Below are 12308 nucleotides of genomic sequence, written 5' to 3' on the forward strand. Positions count from 1 at the left end.
TGAATACATGAACAAAATCAGCGACATCCTAAGTGACGACTCCAAATTTCAACGAATCACGAGGAACCCCGTAGAAGACCTTAAGCAGAAAGTAAACAAAACAATTACAGCAATCAACGCAAAGAAAGGTAGTGTGCATTTCGATAAACTTCAAGGCGACTATGGCTTAGGATATGCCTACGGCAATGTTAAGACGCATAAACCAGGTAACCCACTACGCCCTATAATCAGCCAAATACCAACCCCAACTTATCACCTGGCAAAGAAACTCAATGAACTTCTAACTCCATACACTCCAAGTAAGTTTAGTCTACAAACATCAGCAGATTTCCTAGAATTGATCAAATCTACCCAGCCCGATGGAATCATCGCTTCCCTGGACGTTGAATCCCTATTTACCAACGTCCCAGTCGACACAACCATAGGAATGATACTGGACAGAGTATACAGAGACGAGAGCACCCCCAAATTAGACATACCTGAGCCACACTTGAAAAGTCTTCTCGAAGCATGTACAAAGGAAGCCCCTTTCATCAGTCCACAAGGAGACATGTATTTACAAATAGACGGAGTAGCAATGGGCTCCCCCTTAGGAGTTTTATTTGCTAATTTTTATATGGGAACCATCGAAGATAGGGTCTTCAGTAGCAGACAAAAACCAACTGTATACTGCCGTTATGTAGATGACATATTCGTAATAGTAAAAGACTCAGATGAACTAATTGACCTAAAAAGACACCTAGAGAGAGAGTCAGTACTCCGATTTACACATGAAAATAGTGAAAATAACAGTCTGCCATTCTTGGATGTACTAATAACAAAAACAGGAACCTCTTTAAGCACCAACGTATATACCAAGCCCACCAACATAGGATTATGCCTGAACGGTAGAAGTGAGTGCCCCCAAAGATACAAAGCCAGTGTTCTCAATGCTTATATTCGTCGAGCGCTTACCCACTGCTCTGAATGGAGCAACGTGATTAGAGAGTTTGAAAGAGTAACTCAGGTATTGGTGAACAACGGATATAGCAACGCGGAAATAAACGCTGCTATAAGAAGACACTTGGACCGTTGGTATAATTCAGAACCTAGAACAGAAACCACAACACCCCCAATAAAATTATATTACAAATCAACCATGCACAGTGAACATATAAAAGAGGAAAGAATAATGAAAGAAATAATCCGTAAAGGAGTAAAAAGCACTACTCCTAACCAAAACATAAACCTGATAATATTCTACAAAACCAAGAAGACTTCCGAACTCCTTATCAAAAACAGCCCGAAGCCGACGGAGAACCCTCTACAGCAGTCAAGCGTTGTATACATGTACACTTGCCCCCACGAAGGATGTAACCTTCAATGTAAGTACATAGGTATGACGTCGACCAAGCTGACGAGGCGTTTGAAATGCCATCTTCAATCTGGTGCCCCTAGGAATCACATGAGACAAGCCCATGACATTACTCTAACAAGAGAAATGTTGAACAAGAATACTTGCATAATAGACAAAACCCAAGATTCAAGAAGATTACAAATTCTTGAGGCAATTCACATAAGAATAGAGCGACCTACCATGAACACCCAAATCACGGAACTATTTACTCTACCCACCATGAGAGTAAGGACAAGACAAGAACATATCGATGCCAACACAGAAGACAATGTCCAACATAACAGGCCAATTACACTGGATTAATCTTTGTGTTTAGATAGGAGATGCCTCGTATGAGCCAATAAGCCTTCTGCAGCCTCTATGTTTCACCTCACATTTATCCCTTATGTATCCCCCCATGTTTTCACCTTCATTGTATTATCACCTGACCTAATGCGGGTATAAAATCAACTAGTATTGTAAGATCTGTTCACTTGAGAATGAACCATGGAGGTTCGAAACGTCGTGCAAATTATACAAATAAGTGTAATACACTCTATAGTAAATCACTTCTTTTCTTCACCTTAAAAGTACGAAAATGAGTTTTGGAGAACTCCTATTTCAATTAAGCCCTGATGCTAAGAAAATAGTTAGAGGGATAGAAGCCCTAAACCAGAAAATAATAAATACAGAATATGCGGTCATATTCAATGAAACATGTTTGAAAGAAAACCTGCTGCCAGTATACACCAATATATATATATATATATATATATATATATATATATATATATATATATATATATATATATATATATATATATATATATATATATATATATATATATATGCATATATATATATATATATATATATATATATATATATATATATATATATATATATATATATATATATATATATATATATATATATATATATATATATATATATATATATATGCATATATATATATATATATATATATATATATATATATATATATATATATATATATATATATATATATATATATGCATATATATATATATATATATATATATATATATATATATATATATATATATATATATATATATATATATATATATATATATATATATATCAAAACACGAAACAATGGGTATTAATTGGGTAAATTGAAGGTAAGAATGGAAGTAACTGCAGAGGGCCAATTGGCCCATATTTCTTGATGCTTCTATATTGGAGAGGAGTCTTGAAGTGGGAAGAATATAGTTGTGCATTAACTGACTGTTGATTGCTGGTGTTCACTTCTTGATGTGTAGATCCTCATAGATGTCAAGCCGCCTGCTATCGCTATATCTATCGATGATTTCTGTGTTGTTTGCTAAGATCTAGCTGGTGATGGTCTGGTTGTGGGAAGAGATTATATATTCCTTAATGGAGCCCTGTTGCTTATGCATCGTTAATCGCCTAGAAAGAGATGTTGTTGTCTTGCCTATATACTGAGTTCTTTGAGGCTTACAGTCCCCAAGTGGGCATTTGAAGGCATAGACGACGTTGGTCTGTTTTAAAGCGTTCGGCTTTGTGTCTGGAGAGTTTCTCATGAGTAGGCTGGCCGTTTTTTTGGTTTCATAGTAGATCGTCAGTTGTATGTTCTGATTTTTGTCTGTAAGGATTACGTTTCTATTAACAATATCTTTCAGGACCCTTTCCTCCGTTTTATGAGCTGTGGAAAAGAAGTTCATGTAAAATAGTCTAATAGGGGGTATAGGTGTTGTGTTAGTTGTCTCTTCAGGTGTTGCTTGGCGTTTCACCTTCCTTCTTATGATATCTTCAACGAAACCATTGGAGAAGCCGTTGTTGACTAGAACCTGCCTTACCCTACAGAGTTCTTCATCTACTTGCTTCCATCCTGAGCTGTGACTGAGAGCACGGTCGACATAAGCATTAACAACACTCCTCTTTTACCTGTCTGGGCAGTCACTGTTGGCATTTAGGCACATTCCTATGTTCGTTTCCTTCGTGTAGACTGCAGTGTGGAAACCTCCGCTCTTTTCCATGACTGTTACATCTAGAAAGGGCAGCTTTCCGTCCTTCTCCATCTGGTAACTGAAACGCAATACAGAATTCTGCTCAAATGACTCTTTCAGCTCCTGCAGATGTCTGACATCAGGTACCTGTGTAAAAATGTCGTCATAAAGTAAAATTTTCCTTTAGGACTGAAGAAATATCCATATAAATTTTATTTTAATATATATATTAACAATATAATCAATATCATATAAAGTACAGATGGACCAATATTTCACTGTTAAACAAAAATCAAAATACTGTCTCTCCCAGAATACAGATCTACTAAATGACAAAGCAGAATCTCAAACTTAACTCCCACAGATGTTACTCCTCCTGGGCATTTGAAGCTACTGACCTACATAAGTGACAGCACTAGAAATCATAACATCTGCCCCGCGAAAAATTGCCAAAGTTACAAGTATTTATAAAATTTACATGGAGCAATATATTGTAACAAGAGTAATCTTAAACTAACTTAGTAATTGGTTAGAATAATATGTATAACAAAAATAAGGTAATTATTGCTTTATACAGTAATTAAAATAACACAAACACAGGGGAATGATTGCATGCCCACCCAGCAACTGACTCTCCCACGAACAATTTGCCAACTCAGGTTCAACAATTATAATTCACCTATTGTTATCCACTTATGATCATACAAATTATTAGTTTCCCACGGGAAACCCGAGCACACAAAGAAAAAAGCAAATCATCCCACGGTACGTTGGGCCTAACTCCAACATACAACAATATAATATATAACATGCAATTTGTATACAATTATCAATGTACATATTTTACGCATATATAAATGGACATACATGTAATCATTTATTACACTAAGCATATATAAGCACAAATTAATTTATTTAATTACGTATCTTAGAGAGGTACGTAACAAGGGCAACCACACCATCCTCCTCTGCATAGAAAACCCCCCTACCCCAAACCCTCCCTACCCCCACTCAAATGCTCAGCCAAATCTCCCTTCCCCCCACACCCCATTCCCACCCTGCTACCCCTCCCCTTCTCCCGCCATGTCCCCCCTCCCCCCTTTTCCTTCAAGTACTCCCTCCCCCTTCATCCCATACCCTCCCTGTCCCTCCCCCTCCCCATTCTCTTGACCCTCCGCCCCTCATCCCAGTATCCTCTGAGACCCTGTTATCCACACAATTCCTCACACCCATGGAACAGCTTTCCCCACCAGCAGAACATTCACCAAGGAGGCGATTTGAGGAGGAACAGAAGAATATGAGCCTCAGGGCAATGTTCAATGTACATAACAATAGATGGAATTACAAATAAAACAAATGAGCTTGGAGAATGGGTACTAGAGGAAAACCCAGACATAATAGCACTCACAGAAACAAAGCTAGCGAAAACCATAACAAATGCACTGTTCCCACAGCAGAGCTATAGGTGGTGCAAGGGCATGGGAGGCGATCTTGTATACAATAGATGGGATTTCACTGATGTTCCCAGCTTTGGTTTTTAGTGAGTGTATGATGGACACAACATCTGACGGGCTGACTGGTGAGAGGAGAAGAGAGTTTGGATAGCTGCCTGAGAGATATGTGTTGATATGTGTCTGAGTCTGTGGGATTTTACTTGCAAGGTTAGCACCAATCGATGAAAAGAAGCTATTAAATTCATTCGCCATTTCTAAGTCAGATGACAGTATAAGGCCATCCTTAGAGAGTGTTATCTGGTTGTGGGAGTGTTGTTTAGTTCCCAGGATGTTAGAGATGGTATTCCATGTGCTTTTCATGTTGCCTCCTGCTTCTTTGAATCTAGTCTCATAATATGAAAGTTTTGCTTTTCTTATGATACTGGTAAGCACTGATGAGTACCTTTTAACTACTTCCATTGAAATTAGGCCACTCCTAAATTTCTTTTCGTATTCATGTTTTTTGTTGATTGATTTAATTATGCCACTTGTGAGCCACGGGTTATTTTTTCTTTTATCAGTTACTTGTTTGGTAAGGAGGGGACAGTGAGTGTTGTAGAGGCTTAGAGGTTTGGTGAGAAAGAGGTTAGTTGATGAGTTTATATCCTGTGAATTATTAAATTCCGATTCCCAGTTAATATTGTGAAGTGCATTAGAGAGATTGCCTAAAGCTGATTCACTGTGTAGCCTGAATGAAAGTTTTATGGTTTCTGGTGGTGATGTGTCAATGTTTGCTATGAGGAAAGTAGGATAGTGGTCAGTTGTTCTGTCATAAATTACCCCAGATGTAAGGGGAGCTGTTATATTAGTCCATAGGTGATCCAGGGTAGTGGCAGATGTTTGAGTGACTCGGGTGGGCTTGGTGATTGTGGGGATTAGCATACAGGAGTGCATGCTGTTACGGAAATAGTCAACTTGAGGGTTGTTTTGAAGACCCAGGTCAATATTGAAATCACCTCCCAGAATAATGTGATTTTTGTTGAGATTGTTATTTATGATAAGATTCCTTACATTGTCAGAGAATAAAGCTATGTTGGTATTAGGAAATGTATAGATGGCACCGATTATCAGGGAGGATTTAAGGGATTTACTGGAGAACTTGGCAAAGGTATATTCACAATAGTCGTCTCTATCACTAATGACACTATTGCAAATGAAGGTATCTTTGTAATATATTGCTGTACCGCCACCTTTTTTGTTAGGCCTGCATTTATGAATGGCTTTATAACCAGCTAAATTGTAGAGTTGGGTATAGTCATTACTTAGCCAAGTTTCTGTTAAAATGATGAAAGATAATTTAGTACCTAGTGCTGTAAGTAGTGCACTTACAGTGCATATCATCAAAATGTTTGCCAAGTGACCTAACATTTTGATTGTAAACTGATAAGCAGGTGCTATTTAGGAGTTTGTTTTTTGCAAGATTTGCTGTTAGGAGTGGAGGGAGTTTAGGAGTGGCGAGTTTAGGAGAGGGAAAGTTTAGTTTAGGAGTTTAGGAGAGGGAAAATTAGGAGTGGCCTAATTTCATTGTTCAGCAAGGTTTCACCTACATACGTCTGTATTCTCGACTAAATATGCCACATATAATCAGGATTCCTCCCTTATGTTGACCAATCCACACACTAGAAAAGGAAGGAATGACGACGTTCATTCGTCCTCCAGCACGGCGAATGGTTGGAAGTCCTTATGATATCTGTAGGCAGTCTTCTCAAAGTCTTCTTACGACCCCTGTACTTTATGACATTTCAGGACGAATTTTTACTGCTGCTATTTCTATTGAAAGCTTTCTACTCTGCGTATTTCAGCCTCAAATACCCGTTGCCTCCATCTCCCCATTTCTCTCTCTTTCCTTCCCCCTCTCTCAAGCAATCATGAAATGTGACACCCAAACCTTGCCCGAAACGCTGTGCACATTAATGGGTTTAGGTATTGTATGCAGTAGCTCTATCTATAAATCCAACATTATGTTTGTAACTCATCTATGTATGTACATTTACCTGAATAAACATTTTGACTTAATTTTTTACCATCCCAAAAAATAAAGCCCAGTACTTGTCCTCCATACCTACTCAACTTTTAAATCACACATCAATACACAACACTCACTTGAGTGTTTAAGGTATTTTATATTGAGAGTATGCATGCCTTTGTATTATGAAATCATATTGATGTGATGTATCATTGAGAATTGGATTTAATTAGAGGATTCAGTGGTATCCCAGGTGGCATTAATTTTCACAAAGTAGTTGCATGGTGGTCTACAGTGCTAGCTTGAGAGTACCAAGTGAGGGGTTCGAATCCTCCTCTTGGCTACCACTTTTTTTTCCAGTGATAGTTTCAGAGGGTTGAGAAAAACACAGCATGAGGAAAATATTTTAATATAATCCAGTTTTATTGTATTAAAAGACAAAAGTATATGCATATAAAATATTAGTTTAGTTTATTTATTATGCACAACATACCCATCCTGTGAGTGGCAGTGGAAATTTTTAGAGGCACATAATGGGCTTATAAATGAACAACAAAATTCATGTAGTTATAAGAATCTCTGTAACTAAGCAACATAATTTGTGTGGTCAATTCATGTAACCAAGCAACAGGACAAAAGTAAGTAAATAAAAATTTAAAAATTTAAAAGCCTATCTTGTATCTATTTGTTAAATACATAAATCACAATAGCGTGATGCCTTAAATCTATGATTGAGGTCAGTTGAACTCCCGGTTGGAATTCTTTTGCCATGTCGTAACACAGTCCATTAAGGCTCGTGTGGGATCCTCTCGGACATAGGTTCGAACCCTCATCATGGCCCTTGTGGATTTGTTCATTTGTATCTATTCATTTTGTAAATACATGTCTTCATCTTCATCACTTTCTAAGAGCTCCAAGAAAGGCTCATAGACCTCATTTGGCTGGTAGGAACTAAATAAATGTTTGGCTTCAGTAAGCTTGTCAGCACATTGCTTTTGACTCTGATTGAGAAGAGCCAATAATCCACGTTTCTCTTCTTCTGACAGAATTGGGTTTTCAATGGTGTACGTGTTAGAATCCTGGAATATAATATTTAAAACATCTTAGAGTCAAATATATATACTGTACCTATTTAGTTGTACATAATGCAAATATATAAAAGTATAGATTAAGTAAAACAAAAGGATACAAATAATAATAAAAGCCATATTCTCCACAGTACCACTCTTGAAAATGGAAGTGTTTCATAGTTTAAATGTGAAAGGTGATGGCAATATTACTCTGACTAATTGAACACATTTAAGTGAGTTGAGTGTTTTGAAGATCTAAATGGAAGTCTTTGCAGTCTCCGTGGTGTAGTGGTAAGACACTCGCCTGGCGTTCCGCGAGCGCTATGTCATGGGTTCGTATCCTGGCCGGGGAGGATTTACTGGGCGCAATTCCTTAACTGTAGCCTCTGTTTAACGCAACAGTAAAATGTGTACTTGGATGAAAAAACGATTCTTCGCGGCAGGGGATCGTATTCCAGGGACCATAGGATTAAGGACTTGCCCGAAACGCTACGCGTACTAGTGGCTGTACAAGAATGTGACAACTCTTGTATATATCTCAAAAAAAAAAAAAAAAAAAAAAAAAAAAAAATTGCAAAAAGTATTTTGAATTTCTTACCTTGCAGAGACATGAAGGGAAAGAATCACATTGTAATTCTTGAATATACTCGGATAGTTTGTCCCTTTTCTTTTTGTAGTACTGTAACCATGTTATCATTTCTTGAATGGTTAGTGATTCCTCCTCTCTACATCTCTTCTGGAGCTCAAACTTTTCCACTGCACTTCTTTTTTCAGTCAGGGACACTATAATGCAAAATGAAAATACAGTATGTGATTGACAAATTATGATAATGGGAATCATTTGTGAATTAAACATCATTAAAAATTGTATCTATAAAATTTACCTTTGGAAATAAACTCAATTTAATGGTATTGCAGTCTTTCCATATATAAAAGTACAATTAATACAAATTATATATAAATATTTGAAAATGCTGAGAAAACTAATGAATCATTAGATCTTGTGTTAATACCACTTGTGTTTTAATGAAGCAATAAATTGTGCCATGGAAGGATGCCAGTTAAAACATCTGCTTCAGATAAATCCGGAAGGTTCTGATTGTAGATTTTTATGAGATCTCGTAGTTTTTTTTCTCAACTTCATTTTTGTTTCTCAATACAGCTCTCATTTTAGATGAAACTGTAAAGTTTCAGGTTGTTATCAAATATTTGATTTGCACCAATAGTATTTTACATAGAAAAACTAATTTAACAACTGTGTACTGTATTAATGTTTAGGTTTCAGTGAACAAACAAAAAAGCAATTAATGTCTACCTGCATAAGTGGTAATCTGATTTTTGCGATGCCTTATATTCTCTCCATATGCCTCGATAGTATGCTCAATGTTATTGGCAGAGGATCTGTTATTTAAGGATCTTGCAATGATCAGTAATTCTGATCTCCATTTCTCAATAACAGATTCTGGAACATTAAGCCTGTGAATCTCATTTGAAACTGCTGCAGCTGTCTCTGTGGCCTATTTAAAAATAAATGCCATCATATTTATTGTAAAATTTATGTTCAGAGTTTAACAAAGTCTTTTGAACTATCCTTCGTGCTTTGTCAAGGTCTGAGTATGTGTTTTTCAGATTCAGACCTTGACAAAGCACCAAGGAGTGTGTTGACCAGACCACACACTAGAAATTGAAGGGACGACGACGCTTCGGTCCGTCCTGGACCATTCTCAAGTCGATTCTCTTTCACACACCAAGGAGTGTGTGAAAGACTTGGTGTAATTCTTTACATAAATTTCCCAAATACACAAGTGGGTTTTTATCCAATTTTACTTTGTCTACGAGAAGAAAATACCATTAGTGTCTTATAATAAGATTAAAGATAAATAAAAACATGTATATACACTTGATTCATTGTATAGAACAATTGTATATTTATATATAATTCTATATTTTCATTGTATAGAACAATTCATATGTTAATACCTTTCTGAATCTGGCAACTAATGCCCGACGCATTCCATTAATTTTTCTGTGATTCCAAAAGAGTGCCCCCTCTGTCAGTTCTTCTGTACGCTCTGTGGAAATAAATTTAGTTATTCATTGACATCTTAATACTGTGTCTCAAAATACTGATTGGAAAGTAAAAGGATGATGATATTGATGCTGTCTTAAGTGGAATGAATTAATTGTTATTTCAGAGGAAACCAAGAGCTCAAAAATAGTGGTAGAGTAATAAGATTAAAAATATCAGGATGTGAAAGAAAGCATAAAAACAGGGACAACTTGATTTTTCAAACAAGGATTATACATGTATATGTTGGTTGCATATGAGTATAATGCTACTTTATATGAGCCAAAATGCCTTTCTGCAATTTCCTATATTCTTATATTATTTTATAACATTATCTGGATATATATAACCATAAAATATTACCATTGTACTGATTTGATTAAAGGTACAAAATTTAGAACTAGATTAAAAAAAAATTAACACATACCAGCTTTAAGCATGTTCTTAAGTGTTGTTGTTATATCTTGAAAGTTAGGAAAATACTTGCTCTGCTTCCTCCCCAGATGTCAGGCCACTTCCTTCTTGCCACCGCCCTCCATACAAAACCTTTGACATAATAGCATAACGTTTGTTAAAAACTACCTACTGTATTAACAATTTGCATTTAACATAGATAAATCCTTACATATAAGAGTTTAAAAGAAATTATATTTTCCAACTTACAGTAAAACGAAGTCAAAATATTATTACAGTATTAGATTATTTACCTGACAATACCAAGAATGTCCTTTGGCATGTAGGACTCCTAAAAAAGGCTTTCCTTGCCCAACTGAGAACTTCTGTTCTCTTGATGAAATATTTAAGGCCCATGGCCAGTATTTACAGATGATATCCTGGCATATGAAGGACACATTTTGTAAACGGTTCATTTGCAAATAGTGGGCATAACTGTAGAGTTCTCCCTGATACATATTTAATGCAGCAAGAATAATTCCATGTCGACAGGAAGCCATGCTTATGCCGGTTTCATCCAAACTTCTAAATGAAACAGGTTTATTTTTGGCAGCTTTCAATGTCGACACTCCACACATATGGCTACTCTGTTGGACAAAAGTAAAATTATATATATATATATATATATATATATATATATATATATATATATATATATATATATATATATATATATATATATATATTAGTCATATATAAATGTAATTTTTTTATGTAATATTTTTCATTATTCAATATGCATTACATATATTTTATAGATTTTTTTGAACATGATATAGTTAGGAACCGTCCAATTAATATACATTATTGATAATGTCTCAAGCTAATATATAAAGGTACTCTTCAAATATTGTATGGGTAAAAACCTTGTATTAGGTCTTAGGTTTCTATTTGAAAACCTATTTTTAGGCTTTCGAACAGATGTAAAAATATTCTTACTTGAGTTTTAAGGTTCTGAATAGTGGAAACGTGATCTTGAACTTCTTTGTCACAAGCGAAGATACCACCAGAATAATATGAGTTTCTGATCCCTCTGGAATGATATTAAATTAATGAATGTTCATTGTGTGAGACATTTTGATGACAGTTAAACATCATTTCACTTAAAACTAATTCAACTACCCAAGCTGGCATTCACATCATAATCCCTCCTATTCTAAATTAATGTATATAGTGAAATAAATATTTTTTAATTAGTAAAGCCTTAGTCCAAATAAAAAAATTCAACTGAAGTTGAAAGGCAAGTAATAAAAGTGTAATCAATTAACAATTAAAAAAAATCTGGTTAAAAGTTGCATGACACTATATAAATATTATACAGTGCTGTGTTTATAGTACTACAAACATATTACTACACCTTACATTATACCTTAACAATAATGAGCAGCATTAAATATTTTATCTTGAATATTTACCTCCCAACTTTGTTGTAACGATACAGTTTCTTGTTGCCATCAATATGTACAGCCACAGGTGTTGTATCACATGCAAGGCACCCCTTGTCAAATTCTCCTTTTATTCTCCCAAGTTCATACTGATGGAAACGCCATTCAAAGAAGACTCTTTTTGTTGTCTCAAAATTTATGGGACCATGCTAAGATGTAAAATGTGTGTAAATAATTATCAAAAAGTGCCAAGCAGTGGCATGTTAAGCAACAGACTATAAATACCTGCAGGAAATGAAAATAAACTTACATGAGCATTACATAAAAAGAGAAATTGTTAAAGATTGGTAATCCATTTCCATTTCTTATGATATTAGACATATATAAAATATATATTTAGAATATTCATGCTATTTATTAATTTAATAATATTTAACCCTATTTCTTAAATAATGACAATGCATTTGCTTAGTAACAAACTTA

The 12308-nt window shown here is 35.3% G+C and overlaps 1 protein-coding gene and 1 long non-coding RNA gene across 2 annotated transcripts; both read right to left on the reverse strand.

Moving 5' to 3' along the window:
- Positions 1-7594: 7594 nt before the first annotated feature.
- Positions 7595-10427, reverse strand: LOC123771529 (uncharacterized). The gene is made up of 5 exons (XM_045764124.2): positions 10415-10427; positions 9900-9991; positions 9235-9436; positions 8518-8702; positions 7595-7928 (listed from the first exon to the last, which is right to left on the reverse strand). The coding sequence occupies exons 1-5, from the start codon at positions 10425-10427 to the stop codon at positions 7713-7715; spliced, it is 708 nt and encodes a 235-aa protein (XP_045620080.1). The 3' UTR covers positions 7595-7712.
- Positions 10428-10890: 463 nt separating this feature from the next.
- LOC138357162 (uncharacterized) lies at positions 10891-11952 on the reverse strand. Its single transcript, XR_011224841.1, has 3 exons — positions 11856-11952; positions 11380-11473; positions 10891-11027 (listed from the first exon to the last, which is right to left on the reverse strand). It is a non-coding gene; the product is annotated as an uncharacterized lncRNA (long non-coding RNA).
- Positions 11953-12308: the final 356 nt, after the last annotated feature.

The sequence above is a fragment of the Procambarus clarkii genome, chromosome 76 (assembly GCF_040958095.1).
Source record: "Procambarus clarkii isolate CNS0578487 chromosome 76, FALCON_Pclarkii_2.0, whole genome shotgun sequence".
Classification (NCBI taxonomy): domain Eukaryota; kingdom Metazoa; phylum Arthropoda; class Malacostraca; order Decapoda; family Cambaridae; genus Procambarus; species Procambarus clarkii.

Excerpts from the sequence above, each read along its gene's own strand:
- LOC123771529 (XM_045764124.2), bottom strand. Across the intron at positions 9,437-9,899 it reads TAGTTGCCAGATTCAGAAAG|GCCACAGAGACAGCTGCAGC; the intron begins GTATTAACATAT and ends ATTTTTAAATAG. Across the intron at positions 8,703-9,234 it reads TCAGATTACCACTTATGCAG|TGTCCCTGACTGAAAAAAGA; the intron begins GTAGACATTAAT and ends TTTGCATTATAG.